Source organism: Phyllostomus discolor, chromosome 12 (assembly GCF_004126475.2).
Source record: "Phyllostomus discolor isolate MPI-MPIP mPhyDis1 chromosome 12, mPhyDis1.pri.v3, whole genome shotgun sequence".
NCBI classification, from domain to species: domain Eukaryota; kingdom Metazoa; phylum Chordata; class Mammalia; order Chiroptera; family Phyllostomidae; genus Phyllostomus; species Phyllostomus discolor.
The window spans coordinates 28,511,018-28,526,043 of NC_040914.2; the positions used below are offsets into that span (position 1 = coordinate 28,511,018).

General features: G+C 47.9%; 4 protein-coding genes across 5 annotated transcripts in view; all 4 read left to right on the forward strand.

The window, feature by feature from the left end:
• The window catches only part of LOC118497792 (zinc finger protein OZF-like), a 169,689-nt gene extending 167,365 nt beyond the window's left edge, over positions 1 to 2,324 (forward strand). The window contains exon 2 of the mRNA XM_036013460.1: positions 590 to 2,324. Within this exon, the coding sequence (XP_035869353.1) occupies positions 682 to 2,061 (1,380 nt within the window). The 5' untranslated portion in view covers positions 590 to 681 and the 3' untranslated portion in view covers positions 2,062 to 2,324. The remainder of the gene's footprint in view (positions 1 to 589) is intronic.
• The window catches only part of LOC114510883 (zinc finger protein 420-like), a 297,564-nt gene that overhangs the window by 167,379 nt on the left and 115,159 nt on the right, over positions 1 to 15,026 (forward strand). The gene's annotated exons all lie outside the window — the stretch shown is intronic.
• The window catches only part of LOC114510879 (zinc finger protein 585A-like), a 90,319-nt gene that overhangs the window by 38,129 nt on the left and 37,164 nt on the right, over positions 1 to 15,026 (forward strand). The window lies entirely within an intron of this gene.
• Positions 1 to 15,026, forward strand: part of LOC114510882 (zinc finger protein OZF-like) — a 46,061-nt gene that overhangs the window by 26,533 nt on the left and 4,502 nt on the right. Inside the window, exons 1-3 of one of the 2 annotated variants that reach the window (XM_036013418.1) lie at positions 6,224 to 6,510; positions 7,406 to 7,474; positions 11,193 to 11,319. In XM_036013418.1, coding sequence (XP_035869311.1) covers positions 7,427 to 7,474; positions 11,193 to 11,319 — 175 coding nt within the window. In that variant the 5' untranslated portion in view covers positions 6,224 to 6,510; positions 7,406 to 7,426. Of the gene's footprint in view, positions 6,511 to 7,405; positions 7,475 to 11,192; positions 11,320 to 15,026 lie in introns of those variants that run through there. The other variant, XM_036013419.1, reaches the window with a different exon arrangement.

Consider the following 15,026-nt stretch of genomic DNA (forward strand, 5'->3'; position numbering starts at 1 on the left):
GGACCCATGCAGGAGGGGATTGGAACGGCTGTGATCAGCATGGAGGCATGAGTGTGCAACACCAGTGATCATGCCCCAGCCACAAGGGGCAGGTCACTCCTGGGCAGTGTAGGAAGGTGGGTGCTTGGTGAGCCTGTGGGGACACAGAGAACAACCAGTACACCCACATGTGAGTCAGCTTTTACTTTACTGTTTCTAATTACAGTGAATGATTTGAGAAGCACAGCTGGCTGGGGGCATGTAAGACAAGGCCTGGAAGTCAGGGGTCTGGTGTAGTGAAGGCTCACTGTGTTTGGGGGAGCCTTTGACTCATGCCTCCAAGCCCACCATCCTCCTCTTTCTCCTCAGAGGTCTGTCTTCCCATCTGAGCTGCGCTGTCCACCTTTGCAGCCACTCCCAAAGGGACATTTCTTACTCTCTACTCCCCTCCCTCAACCTCACTGTCTCGAATCACTGCTTCCCTTCTCCCTGTGTCCCCACCACAGGCTGTCCCCTGTTCTTAGGCTATGCCTTGTGGTGCTTTGGGAAGATCCTGCCTCCCAGTGTGGTTAACTACATGTGTGTCCCCATCTCTTTCCCCTCCCCTCAGACGTGGAGACTAGACCTGACACGAAGGAACTGGACCCACAGGAGGACGATTGGGAAGACAGACCATCTGTTGTGGTTGTTGCAGAAGGACCCATGAAGAATGGTGCCCGGAGTTACCCCTGTGAAGGAGCAGGGACACAGGGTGACTGGATGGGGTGGCAACAGGAGAGTCCAGGAACCTGTCTGGGGAATTTGGACATATCCCAAGCATTAGCCCCTGAATATTGTGAGTTTAAGACATTTGTCCACCAAAGCCCCACGTGGGCCACAATGATATCAGAGGGACATAGGGGAGCGGAGACACACCCATTCACCGTGTGTGGGAAGGACTCAGGTACTTCAGTCCTCGTTCCTCTCTCCACCCTCAATGCAGAGAAGAAGCCATACGAGTGTGGGGAATGTGGCAAGGCCTTCAGCTACAACTCATCCCTGAGGATGCATCAGCGAATCCACACTGGGGAGAAGCTCTTGTCATGCCACACGTGTGGGAAGCAGTTCACCCAGCAGTCATCCCGTACCGTCCACCAGCGTGTGCACACCGGGGAGAAACCTTACACGTGTGGGGACTGTGGCAAGGCCTTCATGCTGAAGGTGAACATCATCCAGCACCAGAGAACGCATACCGGGGAGAAACCGTATGTGTGCGGGGAGTGCGGCAAGGCCTTCAGGCTGAAGGCGCACATCATCTTACACCAAAGGACGCACACTGAGGAGAAGCCATTCACGTGTGGGGACTGTGGCAAGGCCTTCAGACAGAAAGGGAATCTCAAAGAGCACCAGAGGATGCACAGCGGGGCAAAGGCATATGTGTGTGGGGACTGTGGCAAGTCCTTTAGCCAAAAGACGTACATCATCCGGCACCAGAGGACTCATACTGGGGAGAAGCCGTACCAGTGTGGAGACTGTGGCAAGTCCTTCAGCCGGAAGGAGACCCTCAAAGAACATGAGTGGACACACAATGGAGAGAAGCTGTACCTGTGTGAGTATTGTGGAAAGGCCTTCATTCAGAAAAGGCTCCTTATCCGGCACCAGAGGACACACGCTGGCAAGAAGCCATTCATGTGTGACAATTGCGGTGAGGCCTTCAGACAGAAAGGGAACCTCATCCTGCACCAGAGGATGCACACTAGGGAGAATCCATACGTGTGTGGGGACTGTGGCAAGGCCTTCAGTCAGAACGAGTACCTCATCCTGCACCAGAGTACTCACACTGAGGAGAAGCCATACATATGCAGTCAGTGCGGCAAGGCCTTCAGACAGCACTTCTCCCTCAGGGTGCACCAGCGTGTGCACACTGGAGAGAAGCCCTACAAGTGCAGCCAGTGTGGCAAGGCCTTTAGCCAAAAGTCCTCGCTGAGGACACATTGGCGCGTACACACTGGAGAGAAGCCCTATAAGTGCAGCCAGTGCAGTAAAACCTTCAGCAAAAACTGCTCTCTCAGGAAGCACAGGCACGTACACATTGAGAAGTAGCCCTACCAATGCTCCCTCTGCCAGAAGCACTCCATGACACACTTGTCCCTGCAGGAAAATGTGACCAGCCACCTCTGAGGAGAACCTTTGTAAGAATGGCCGGTGCAGCACAGCCTTAATCAGGAACTTCTTGCTTTCTGTCTACTGGAGGATCCACATGGGAGAGAAGCCCTGCCTGTGTGACATGTGGGGGGAACCTTCAGCAGGAACTTAAACCTCACCAGACACATGGCAGGGAGGTGTGGAGCTCCGAATCCACACCCGACAGGCAGGTCAGAAGCCCACGGGCAAGTGCCAGGCTTGATATTGGAGCCCACGTGGAGAACGCAAGAGAAGTCCTACTCATAGTGGTATTAGCAATGTGGGTGCTGGGGATAGGCCGTGCCATGCTCACCATTTGCATCTGCAGTACCATGTGGAAAGTAAGCCCACCTACAAGTCTGGTACCTGGGAGTGTGTCCAGAGTCACTGTGGTTCCTGTCTGAGCAGGAGTGAGCTGACTCATGACCTTGGACATCACATTTAGTGTCTCTGGGTCTCCCTCTTCCATGATTGTGAGTGACCTGGCTGCACAGACCGTGGGCTGCACCCAGACAACTGATGCACTTGGTGCAGCTCACTCATTTTCATTCTTAAATCAATGAGTTGCCCATATGGAGACATTGGAATGCTTTACATTAATAAGCATCACCTTTTACTCATTTAACCCTTGAGAAAAAAGTCATGCAATATCTTGCATGTGCCCAAAATAGTCCTAACAGCTGATGACTCAGCAGTGTATTAGAAACACAGTTCCCACTGTGAAGGAGATGAAATTACAGAAAGCAAGGCAGATGTCAATAAAGAAAAAACATTTTTAGTGTAAAGAAATCTAGTTTATAGGATTTGGAATCAAAAGCCACCGGGCCAACAACTCCATGAAAAGTTTAAAAAGTAGGGTTGTGTAGGACTATCTGATCAACAGTTCAAATCACGGCCTGGCTGATGTGGCTCACTGGACTGATTGCCCACCTGCAAACTGAAAGTTCGCCAGTTAAATTCTCAGTCAGGGCACATGCCTGCATTGAGGTCCCAGGTCCCCATTTGGGTCATGTGAGAGGCAACCAATTGATGTATCTCTCTTTTTCCTTTTCCTCTCTCTAAAACTAACTAAATAAAGAAATAGCTAAAATTAGACCCTGAAAGCTTCCTGCTCCTTAAGTAGTTGTGGATATCATCCTCTTAGGGGAAGGGGACACACCTCTGGTGTCTCTTGCACTATTTAGCACAGCGTGGCTGTTTTGTGAATGTCTGTGTCTTGAGCAATGTGAGCAGCCATGCTTTCCCTGGTGAGCAGATCTTTGGGAAGAACAAACGTATCCAGCCATTCATTCACCATTTCCAGAGTTGCTAGATTTTTATGCCAGGGGGTCATTCTTGAAGATGTTGCACCATTCAAAACCTGCATAGTACAAGGCCAACCCTAACTAGAGATGATTGGCATGTCTCTTCACCAGCCAAAGTGATCCTAAAGTAACAAACACTTTACAATTTACACAAGTGATCATATAGACAGTAAGGATTTTTAGGGAATTTGAAATTGCAAGAGTTCTTGTCATTCAAAAAAATGCCACACAAATAAGATTTCAAGTGTTTATAATTCAAAGTATCATAAAATATAGCTATGCTGTATTCTGATACACAAGGTATCTTTGCCCCCACCTCGCACCATAAAAACTAGAACCTTGCAAGTAACTCACATGTCCTGACATAGCCCTCCCACAATTTTCCACAATCCAAGTAACCATCATCATGAATCCTTGTACCATGAACCACATCTGTGCTTTGTTTTTAATTTTCAGGGGGGTACATTTTTTCCCACAGAATGGTGTTGAAACTCCATGTTAATAATTTCAGTCAGGTTGAAGACATGTGCTGCCATGCCAAAAGACAAAGATGCCTCTTAAAAATGTGCAGTTTTAGCCCTCATCTGCTTTCATCCCGCACTCCCCAGGACCTAGAGAGCTTTGTTTACTGGCAATAAATAGCAGGGCTCTTTCCCAGGTGGCTGAGTTCTCTGAGGTAGTAAGAGATACAGAGCTCCTTGCATTCTGCTTAGAGAGTCAGTCAGGGACAGCTCCAGCCAGTCTGACCAAGACACCTGTGACAGGTTGGGGGAGGGCGTTCACACAATCATGTGGTCTGTGGGAGTAGGAGTCAGTGCCACAGACAGCTCAGGTAGCCTGGCTCAACAGCTTGAATAGGTCAGCCTCAAAGGGGTAGAGCCCTGGCCTAGTGGGTCACTTAGATGGAACATCACGTGGTGAACCAGAATGTTACAGATCACAATAGAGTGATGTTTCTCTCTCACATCATTTTTCTCTCTATCCCTTCCTCTCTCTCTAAAACTAATACACATATCCCTAGGTGAGAATTAAAATAGAAAGAAAAAGAAGTCACTAATCACCACCTAAGGCAGCTGCAGTTTGCAGTTTTTGTGGTCATCGAGACTTTCAGCAAATGCTTTTTAAAAAAACAGATTGTATTTATTTATTTTTAGAGAGGGTAAGGGAGGGGGAAAGAAGGGAGAGAATCATCAACACATGGTTGCCTTTCACACCCTCCCCCCCTTCCCGCCCACTGGGGACCTGGCCTGCAACCCACCTGTGTGCCCTGACTGGGAGTCAACTGGTGACCCTTTGGTTCTCAGGCAGGCAGTGAATCCACTGTGCCACACCAACTGGGGCAGTAACTGTTTTTGCACTTGATTTTTTTTTTTGTGGTTCATGGTGTAAGAGTTCCCCAGTCTGGAGCCCTCTTTCCCACCCCAACTCCCCCATATTCCTCCTGTGTGAACTCCCTTGTCTGTATCGGTATCCTCATCTGGAAAGTAGCCTGGTAGCCAGGACTAAATGAGTTTGTACATCTTGAGGATACAGATAGCCAGGCAGGACCGGTGAGAGGAGGCAAGGGCAGGAAAAGAAGGAACCTCCTGAGGTGACCTCTGTCTCCCTAGGCAAAGGCGAGGCGGTGGGTGGGGTCTTGTTGCCTTGGTAACCGAGCTCCTGCTTTTCCCTTGGGGCACCGTATCCTGGAGGCAGACACCCTGCCCCAGGCAAGAGGGCAGCAGGAGAAAGTAGGGATTGCACTGAGTAGGTGAAATGCTAGCAAGGTGAGTAGAGGAGGGGAAAGCCCTCCTACCCCGTAGTGATAAGAGGTTGGGGGCGGGGCCAGGGAAGACGGGCAGGTGCACCCCGGAGGTCAGACTGGCCACACTGGGGGAAGTGCAGCACCTAAGGCTAGCCTGTCAGTCTAGCTTGGGGAGAACAAGCGATTGGTCATGCGTAGACCACCCCTGTCCCCAGCACGCGGAAATGTGTAGTTTATTGGGCATTCAGACCGTCCCACCCCCAAAACTAATATAAACCTAGGTAAGCAAGGTCCTTTCTTTTGCCCACCTGGCGCACTTAGAGAGAGGTGAGTTAGAGCGACCTTGTGTCCCTGGAAGCGGCCTGACCACTCCCTGCAGTTTCCGAGAGAGAGGTTGAAACAGAACAGTGGCGGGGAGCGGGAGCGAGCTGAGCTGCCTGGGTGACTGCTCCTGGGCACCTGCAGTTCCCAAAAGGCAGGACTTTGAAAGTGAGCAGGAACGTGACAAGGTTTTCCGTTTTGGTCTGGCTGAGGGCAGCTGTGTTTTCCCTGAAGTTTTCCGGAGGGGATGGGTTTTGAGACAAAAATCTGCCGTTCTCAGTGACCCTGCAGCAACTGAATTAAAAAGTTTTTCCTTTCTCACCAGCCCGTGCCCCTAGAATTTGCCTGTTGAATCGAAGGCGGCACGGGCAGCAGAACCCCCACTTTGTGTCTGTAAGAATAACTTGACCAGAGCAGGGGCTGTACAACGGGAAGGGCTCATATTTCTCTGATTACGCTCACTTTCTTTCTTGCGTCTGTGCACGCTTTACACATTTTATGCAAGTCAGCGTGACTATCAGGACACCTGGCAGGATGCTGGAGGTCTGCAGGGGGTCTGAAGCGTCTTTTTTGCAACTTCCCACCTCCCCCTCTCCCTGCTCTCTTCTGTCCTTTTCCTGCCCTGCCCTGGTCCCAGCTTCGTCTCCCACCCAGCTCCTGCTGGCCTGGTCCTGCTCTCTGGTCCTCCTCCTGCTTCCGGCACCACGGCCAGTCACTAGCTTAGATCACCCGCGGACTCCGCCTCCTTGACACCGGGGCTGCGCGGGGGCTTCTGGGACACGGAGCCGCAGGCTTACCTCTCGGGCCCACAACTGGTCAGTAGCGCTCCAACTGATCAGAGGCCACAGTGGCTTCTGGGGAAGCGTGGACTTACTGGCCCGAGCAGGCCAAGTGTGATCGGAGGTCCTGGCGGAGGCCGGTGGTCACTTTCCTGAGGTAGCCGTGTGGTGTCTCCGGCTGCTGCGGAGGGCGCCAGGGAGGAAGTAGAGAGCTTGCGGTGCGAGGAAAGGGGCCTGAGGATTCGTGAGGGGGTACGGATGCGTTGGGGAAGGTGGTGCGTGCGTGTGTGTGTGTGTGTGTGTGTGTGTGCGCGCGTGTGCGCGCGCGCGCGCGGGTTGCCCTGGACCCCCCCCCAGGCGATCTCCATGAGTGTGTCTCCATGTCTGTCAGCACGTGTGGCCGGGTGACCTCCTGAGTCTCTCCTTTGCTCATGTGTGTGTCGACTGCCTGTCTTGGGCTCTCCTGGGTCCATCTGTGTGCACGTCTGTGTGCGTGTCTGCCTTTGTTTCCTTCCGCAGTGTCTCCCTGTGAAGGCACCATCCAGGGGTCCGCCTGTGTCTGGTCTTTTCCTCTGCGCTTGTGTGTCTGTGCGTGTGGGGTTGCATCCCTCCTGTCCAAGCCTTCCCCGGTCTGGGTTGTGTTGGTGTTGGGGTGACTTCTGGGGCCTGGTGCAGCACTCAGAACCAGGGCTGGGGTAGAGGGTCCTGTTCCTCCCTCCAGGCTGTGGGACTGGCTGTGTGCGCATGTGTGTGTGTTGGGGGCGTGCCTGTGTGGATGTGACGTGTGCCCCACCCAAGCACAGGGACCCTGCATACTAGGCCCAATCATGATCTCAGCCTTATGTTCTTGGGTGCATGTCTTCTATTTTGGGGCTTCAGTTTCCTCATCTGTGAAATGGGGTGAATGGAAATAGCCTGCAAACTGTAGGGTGTCAGGAGAATTAAGTCAGTGTTTGTGGATCGCCTTAAATGCCATTGGTCCCTAGCGTGCTTTCACTATTAAGATGTATGCCTGTCCCCGTCTGCCTGTCTTCTAGGAGGTCTGTCTGTCTGTCATTCTGCATTGTAGATTGGGCCTCTACCTGGTCTCTCATTTTGCCTTTCTCTTTCTACAGCCTGCCTGTGCCCCAGTCACCATGGGCACTGGAAGGATGGCCACCCAGCAGCCGACCACAAAGACCCTGGTGAGTCATGTCCCCCTCTCACACCTCCTTCCTTAGGGTTAGGCTTCTGGGCAAGGATGACCCTCTCTCTCTGCCCCACGAACTCCCTCAGGGCCCCAGTCCCTGGCCTATTCTCCTGAGACTGTGTCCACCCTGAGTTGGGAGAGTACTGTCCTGACACTGGCACATTTCTACCACAGGGGACAGGATAGCTCAGGAGTGACCTGTCCTACTCTGGGGTCTCTGAGGAGACACCAGTGGGCACCTGGGAAGTGTTGGCTTAAACATATTCAACGAAGTGTAACAGAGGCCCTGGGCAGTATGTACTGGGCAAGGGGCCTTCAGAAATAGGCAGGTGGCACTGAATGCCCAGGGGACTGGAGAGGGATGGGAGGAGGACTCATGTGGTGAGGGACCTGAGAGTCTGTGGCTGTGGCTGTGATGTTTTATGATGTTTTAGTGGGTGGCTATTTGTGGTATTTTTGTCTAAATTTCCTTCACTGGAAGCAATACTTTACAATAAAAGCATACAGATGTAGCATACAGATGGTTAGAGGATCATCTTGATATGCCAAGGTTGTGGGTTCAATCCCTGGTCAGGGCACATACAAGAAGCAGTGAACAATAAGTGGAACAACATCTTTTTCTCTTGCACCTTCTCTCAAATCAGTTGTGTGTGTGGGGGGGTGTGTTTTCTTGTGTTGTTGTTTTTTTTTTTTAACTTTTTAAGGTTTTACTTATTTATTTCTAGAGAGAGGCCCAATTTATTTCTAGACACAAGGGAGGGAGAAAGAGAGGGAGAGAAACATCACTGTGTGGTTGCTTTTCATGCACCCCCTTTGGGGACCTGGCCCACAACCCAGGCATGTGCTCTGACTGGGAATGGAACCAGTGACTCTGGTTTGCAGGCCTGTACTCAATCCACTGAGCCACACCTGCCAGAGCTCTTTCCTTGTTTTTATCATTACCAGAGGATGTTCACTGAGCTGCAGGAAGAGAAGAGAGAGAAACAGAGATGTGAGAAAGAAACATCAATTGGTTAGTCTTGTATATACCCCAACCCTGGATCAAATGGACAACATTTGATTGCTCCAATCAACTGAGCTACCTGGCCAGGACTAGACATATATATTTGCCCTGCCTTTTGTATGATTTAAAAAAAATTTTTTTAATTATGGAAGGTGGAGCAACTGTGTAAAGATTTAAGGTTTGTTTGTTTGTTTTTTAAGAGAGAGTGGAATGGAGGGAGAAGAAAAGGGAGAGAAACATCCTTGTGGGAGACAAACATCGATGAGTTGCCTCTTGCACAACCCCATCTGGGACTAGCCTACAGGCCAGGCATGTGGCCTGCCACACCAGCCAGGTCTTTATGATTTCTCTAGGGGCTTCTTTGTAGAGGAAGGTGATGGTGGGTATTTTTAAGGCCTTTCAGAGGTTTTCATAGTTATGAGATGAGGACAGTTTATTCCCCTAGTACCGTGCAGCAGGAGCTGCCAGTGTTTCACATTGGCAGTTGTTGGTGCTTCTTCTGCTCATTGAGTACAAATAACAAGTGGTATAAACTGTCTGTGTGGTAGGTGGCAACTGATCTCTTTCTGAGTAGCATCATTTGTGGTGTTAGTGAGCTTTGATTTGTAGAAAATGTTTTTTTTCCATTTGTTCAGGAAAGCAAACTGTTTTTATCCTGTTTTCCTGATCCTCAGGAAATGTTGTTGTCCTGAAAGGCTTAATTTTCTTAATATTACTTATTTTTAGAAGAAGGAATAGATGGAGAAAGAGAGGGAGAGAAAAGAAACATCAATATGTGAGAGAAACATCAATTGCTTGCCTCTGATATGTGCCCCCAATCACAGACTGCACCCTCAACCTTTGGTTACACAGACAACTCTGCAAGCAGCTGAGTCACCTGGCCAGGGCTTCACATTTCTTATCAATGGACTCACACAGCATATGGTTTTTTAACTCTGTCTGCTTTCACCTAGCCTCATGTTTTTGGTGTTCATCTGTATTGTAGCAGGTGTTATTTTTCATGGCCGTATACTATTTCTATTGTCCAGGTAGAGCATGTGTGTATGCATTTACCTGGAAGTGTACATTTGGGTTGTTTTCACTTTTGGTTGTTAGTAATGCTCCTATGAACATTCATGGACAGCTTTTTGTTTGAACTCCTCATTTCTCTTGAGTGTAGGAGAGGAGATTATGGGTCCTTTCATAACAGTACATTTAATGATTTAAGGAACAATCTGACTGTTTTCCAATGTGGCTGCACCATGGTGTCTCCACTGTTAGCTTCTCTGTGATCCTTGCCTTGGTTTCTTCCTTTAGAAACATTGTAGAGGATTCCCGATGGTTGTCATTTCCACATGGTTGGGATTTGGAGGTTCAATTTTTTTTTAATCTGTTTTAGTGTAGTTACATTCTCATTTTTCTAAAAATAGAGCCTTCCATGGCTGGGTTGCTCAGTTGGTTGTACCACCATCCTGCACAGGAATATGTTGAGGGAATAGATCCCCAGTCGGGCATGTGCATGAGGCCAACAAATCGATGTCTATCTGTCTGTCTGTCTGTCTGTCTGTCTTTCTCTCTTACACTACCTTCCTCCCGCTCTAAAATCAACAAAGATATCCTCTGGCGAGAAATTAAAAAAAAAATAGAGCTTGATTTCACCTCTTTGGAACTGGATGAGGTTTTTCTTGTGGCGAGGTGGTTTGTGCCATTAGACAAGAATCCAAAACAGATGGAGCTCTGGATGAGTGGCCTCAATCATGAGCCCACAGTGCACTCTGAGGGCTTTGGCGCACTTGGAGGGAAGCCCCATTTCCAGGAGAACCTTGCGAGCCTTCTGAGGACGGGTCCCGTGTCTCATTTACCCCACTGTGGCTGTTCCATGTGGGCGCCCTGACGCCCAGGACCTTCTCCTGGTTTCAGCCTGTCCCAGCCTGGGCTTGGTGCATGGAGCCTGCTTGGTAAAAATTTCATTAAGTGAATTTATTCAGGTGGGAATACTGTGAACATGTATTATATTTAAAAAATTTAAATGAAATAAGTAGAATAATAAAGGGTGACAGGTGGTGGATGAGTTTGTGGCCTCAGTGGTTATTTGAAAATTTTGTACTTATTGGATTGACCAAAAAGTTTATTATGTTTTTTTCCATAAAGTAAAAGACATTTATCACTTCACCAGTTGCTTTGTTTATTTGGGTATTTTAGCATCAGCATCCTCTGTGCTTTCCATCTGCCATTTAAGCCTCGGGTCTTGATGCACATGCCCCACCTGGAATCTGCCATCAAGGACCAAACCACATGCTGCTCTGACCTGGCACCATGGCCAGTAATGGGTCATTTATGGGCGTTTTTATTTTACAGTGTGAGATGATATATCACTGAGGTTTTCATATGCAGCTCCCTGATGATGTGTCATGTTGAGTATTTTTTCACATGTTTTTGGCCATCTGTGTGTTCTCTTTGGAGAACTATCTACTCAGGTTTTTCACCCATTTTTGGATTGTGTTGTTTGCCTTCCTGTGAACAGCCCCATAGTTTGTCCCTCTGAGGAGCATCTGGTGTACTCAGGCACTGAGGACACTGAGTGGTCAGGCCCTTCAGTGCTCCACACCTTGTAGACACCATGTCAGGTGCATCCTGTGTGCCTTCCTGATCCTCTCAGCCCTTCAAGCCAAGTATCTTGAATGCTGTGAGGAGGGCCCTGCAGTGAGTTGTGTGTGCTTCCTCTTAACAGGGGTCAGTGGCATTCAGGGATGTGATTGTGGACTTCACTCAGGAGGAGTGGCAGCAGCTGAAACCTGCACAGAAGGACCTGTACAGGGATGTGATGATGGAGGTCTACTGGAACTTGATCTCCCTGGGTAAGGGGACAGCCTTGTAGTGTTACTCACCACCTGACTGGCACTTCAAGATAACACAGAAATAAAATGGTAGATGTATCTTACATGCAGGATGTTCACATTATTGGAAGCTAAAAATAAAGTTATTAGGTAATGCAGTTGGGAAGAGTGTTTACTGCATGTATAACAGTCAGGATTATGAATATGTAAAGAGCTCCTAGGATTAAATGAGAAAAGAACTGAAAGAAGAATAGAAAGATGTACCAAGCTGATGAACAGACAGTTCACGGATGTAGAAATGCATGGAGGTACACATTACAAAATATTTTTCAACATTACTATTAGTCAAAGAATTACCAACCATAAGGTACAGAGACATGAAAAAGGATACCAGCCCTGGCCACTTGTGGCTGAGTTGTTTGGAGTGTCCTCCCATACACCCAAAGACTGGGGACTCAGTTCTCGGTCAGGATACATATCTTGCTTGTCCCTTTGAACCCTGGCAGGGCACATACAGAAGGCAACTGATCAGTCTTTCTCTCTTTCTCCCTGTCTCCCTCCCCATTTACTTCCTCCCTCTGGAAGCATATACTCTGGTGAGACATGAAATAAAAGAGTAAGACAAGCATGTAGTATAAAAATGTAGGGAAAGGTGTCCTCATTTTAGGATCCTGAATTGACAGCTATTTTGGGAGACAGTTCGGAGCTACCAACCAAACTTCAAATGATTTCATTTCTAAAATAAATCATTTAATTAAGCATGCAGAGTTTTTCAAAGGAAGACAAATCTAGAGAAATGCCCCAGATGCCCACCTACAAGACTGACCAAACAAATCAGGATGTAGCAATACAATAGAAATCACAGCTTTCTTCAAAGATGAGCAAACTTTGTAGTCACTGACATAGAGAAATGGCCCTGAATAATATTGTTCCTCTAACTTTCAGAATTAGTGTACAATCCCATTCCTTTAACTGACCTACAATTACTGCACCTAGTTAAAGGGAATGATTTGATGCATTTGACATTTGTATTCAGCTGGGAAATTGTCATGATGCAGACAGGTCCATTAGGCCAAGATGTTTTCCTTCCCTTTCCCGTACCCTGAGTCCCCCAGCCACCACTATGGGTTAGTTTGCCTATTCTAGGATATTGTACATATGGAATCATATGGTGTGTACTCTTTTTTTTTTATCTGACTTCTTACACTCAGCATCATTTTCTTTTTGAGGTTCACCCATGTGGTCTGTATGTATCTATTGTTCCCTTATGTTTTTTCTTTTCTTTCTTTTTTTTTATTTTTAAATCCTCACCCAAAGATACACTTATTGATTTGATAGTGAGATAGAGAATGAGAAACATCAATCCCTTGCCTCCTGCACAGACTTGGACCTGGGATCTAACCTACCGTCTCTCAGTACTCTGGATGCTCAGAACTGCTGAGCCACCTGGTGAGGGCAGGACCTGACTTCTTTTTATTGTTGAACAGCACTCTACTTCATGGAGAGACTACAATGTGTTTATCCATTCACTTGACAATAAACACATCAGTTGCTTTCATGTCTGGTCATTTTTTGTAGACATGCGATGATCCTGCTGTTGAGAATGGTTGGGTCATACATAGGTGCACATTTCACTTTTTCAGAAACTGCCAAACTTTTTTCCAAAGCAGCTGTCTCATTTTTTAATTCCCCCACCACGAACCAGGTATGGCATTGATTCATGTGCTTGTCAAAACTGAACAACTTCAGTCTCTCTCATTGTAGCCATTCTCACTGGTGTGCAGTCTTACCACATTCCACCTTTAATCTGATACTGAGAACCTTTTCAGGTGCCTATTTGCCACCAGTGTATTCTCTTGGTAACATGTCTGGTTCAAGTCTTTTGGGTTGTTTGCTTCATTATCATTCGGTTCTGAAAGTTCTGTACATATTCTTTTGATGTTAATTCTTTCTCTAAGTCTTTTATCAGGTATGTGTTTTCCAACTATTGCTTTCACTCTGTGGGTGGTTTTTCTCTTCCTAGATAGCATCATTAGAAATGTCACCTTTTGAATATTAATGGAGTCCAATTTATTTTGTTGCTACATGCACTTTTGGTGTTATATTTGAGGCACTGTTGCCTGACTAAAGGCCATGAAGGCTTCCTCTTGTTTTGTCTACAAGTTTTAGAATGTTAGCCGTGTATTTAGGTCTTTGGTCAACTTTGAGTTAATTGTTGTGAATGGTGTAAAAAGCGGCTAATGTCACTGTTTTTATTTTAAATTAAATTCATTGTGGTGACATTGGCTAATAGGATCATACAGGTCTCAAGTGTACATTTCTGTGATAAATGATGTGTATGTTACATTGTGTGCCCACCACCCAAAGTCACATCACCTTTGATCACCACATGTCATCACCATTTTTGAATGTGCGTACCCAGATGCCCCAGTACTGTTTGTTGCTGAGAAGTTTGTAATTTGATGAAGTCCAGTTTTTCAGTGACTTCCTTTGGGGATTGTGTTTCTGAGCATGTTCACAACCGAGACTCCTCTCTCCAATCTGTGCAGCCGCAGGCCAGTTCTGTCCCTGGTGTATCTCAGACCCATGGGCCCCAAACATACCCACTGTCACCCTCTTTCCCTCTTCCCCCTGGAAAGTTACCCTCAGCCTCCATGTCCCAATCCACCACCTGCTCTGACATCCGGCATTACCCCCACACCTCAGGCCATGAATCCAAGGTCTTTCTACCTTGCATACTTCTCAAATCCTTTCCTTCAGGATAAGATAGGTACAGGGGCCAGATAGTGACCCAGGGATTTGTTCACATGATCAGATTTGCTGGGTGACATTTTGGCTGTGGCTCAGTTCTCAAAGCCTCGGTTTCAGCATCGTAATTTGGGTGTATACTTGCTAGGAACCACTCACATGTGGTGTGGGCTACTCTGTACCATGCCAGCACGTGGCCGACACTCAGTGAAGGTTTATCAGGTGCCTTCCATGTCCTGAAAACTGTGAGCTGGGGACCAGCAAGGCTCTTGCCTTCACGGAGCTCACCTCCCACTGCAGGAGCTGGCAGTGTGTAGAAGGAGGAAAAGCACTGTCATGGTCACTCACAGTGATGCAGGCGAGAGGACAGCAGGTGGGAGCTTCCTTTCCACAGCAGGATGGACAGAGAAGGCCTCCCTGTGGGGGACAAAGTCTCAGTGGGGCTTAAGGATGAGTGCCCATGGGTAGGCTGGGGGAAAGGCAGGTGCAAAGGCTCTGAGGCAGGAAACATTGGCCATGGACAAGGAAACCAAGGGGAAACAAGGACAAGTGGGCTGGATGGTGCAGAGGATTCAGAAGAATGGGAAGGCATTGCCCGTGGTTCCCTGGGTACTGGGAAAGTGCTGGAGGGTTTGGTCCAACCTGAGCTCCTCTTCCTATGGAGTAGACAGTGGGTGGTAGAGAGTGGGGGAGGCTGCTGCATTGGCAATGGGGGTGTTGCGTCGGTCTGGTCCAGTTCAAGGTGTTCTTTCTCCCATGTGGTGCCATTCCTTAACAGTCTGAATGGTGTAAGGAAAAAGGTAAGTTAAGGATGACTAGTAAATATTTTCCTTTTTAAATTATAGAAAAATTCCTCTATTTTCTTTAAAGGTTTTATTTATTTATTTTTAGAGAGGAAGGAAGACAGGGAGAAACAGTGAGGGAAACATCAATAAGTGAGAGATACATAGATCAGTCACCTCTCAAAAGCCCCAGATGGG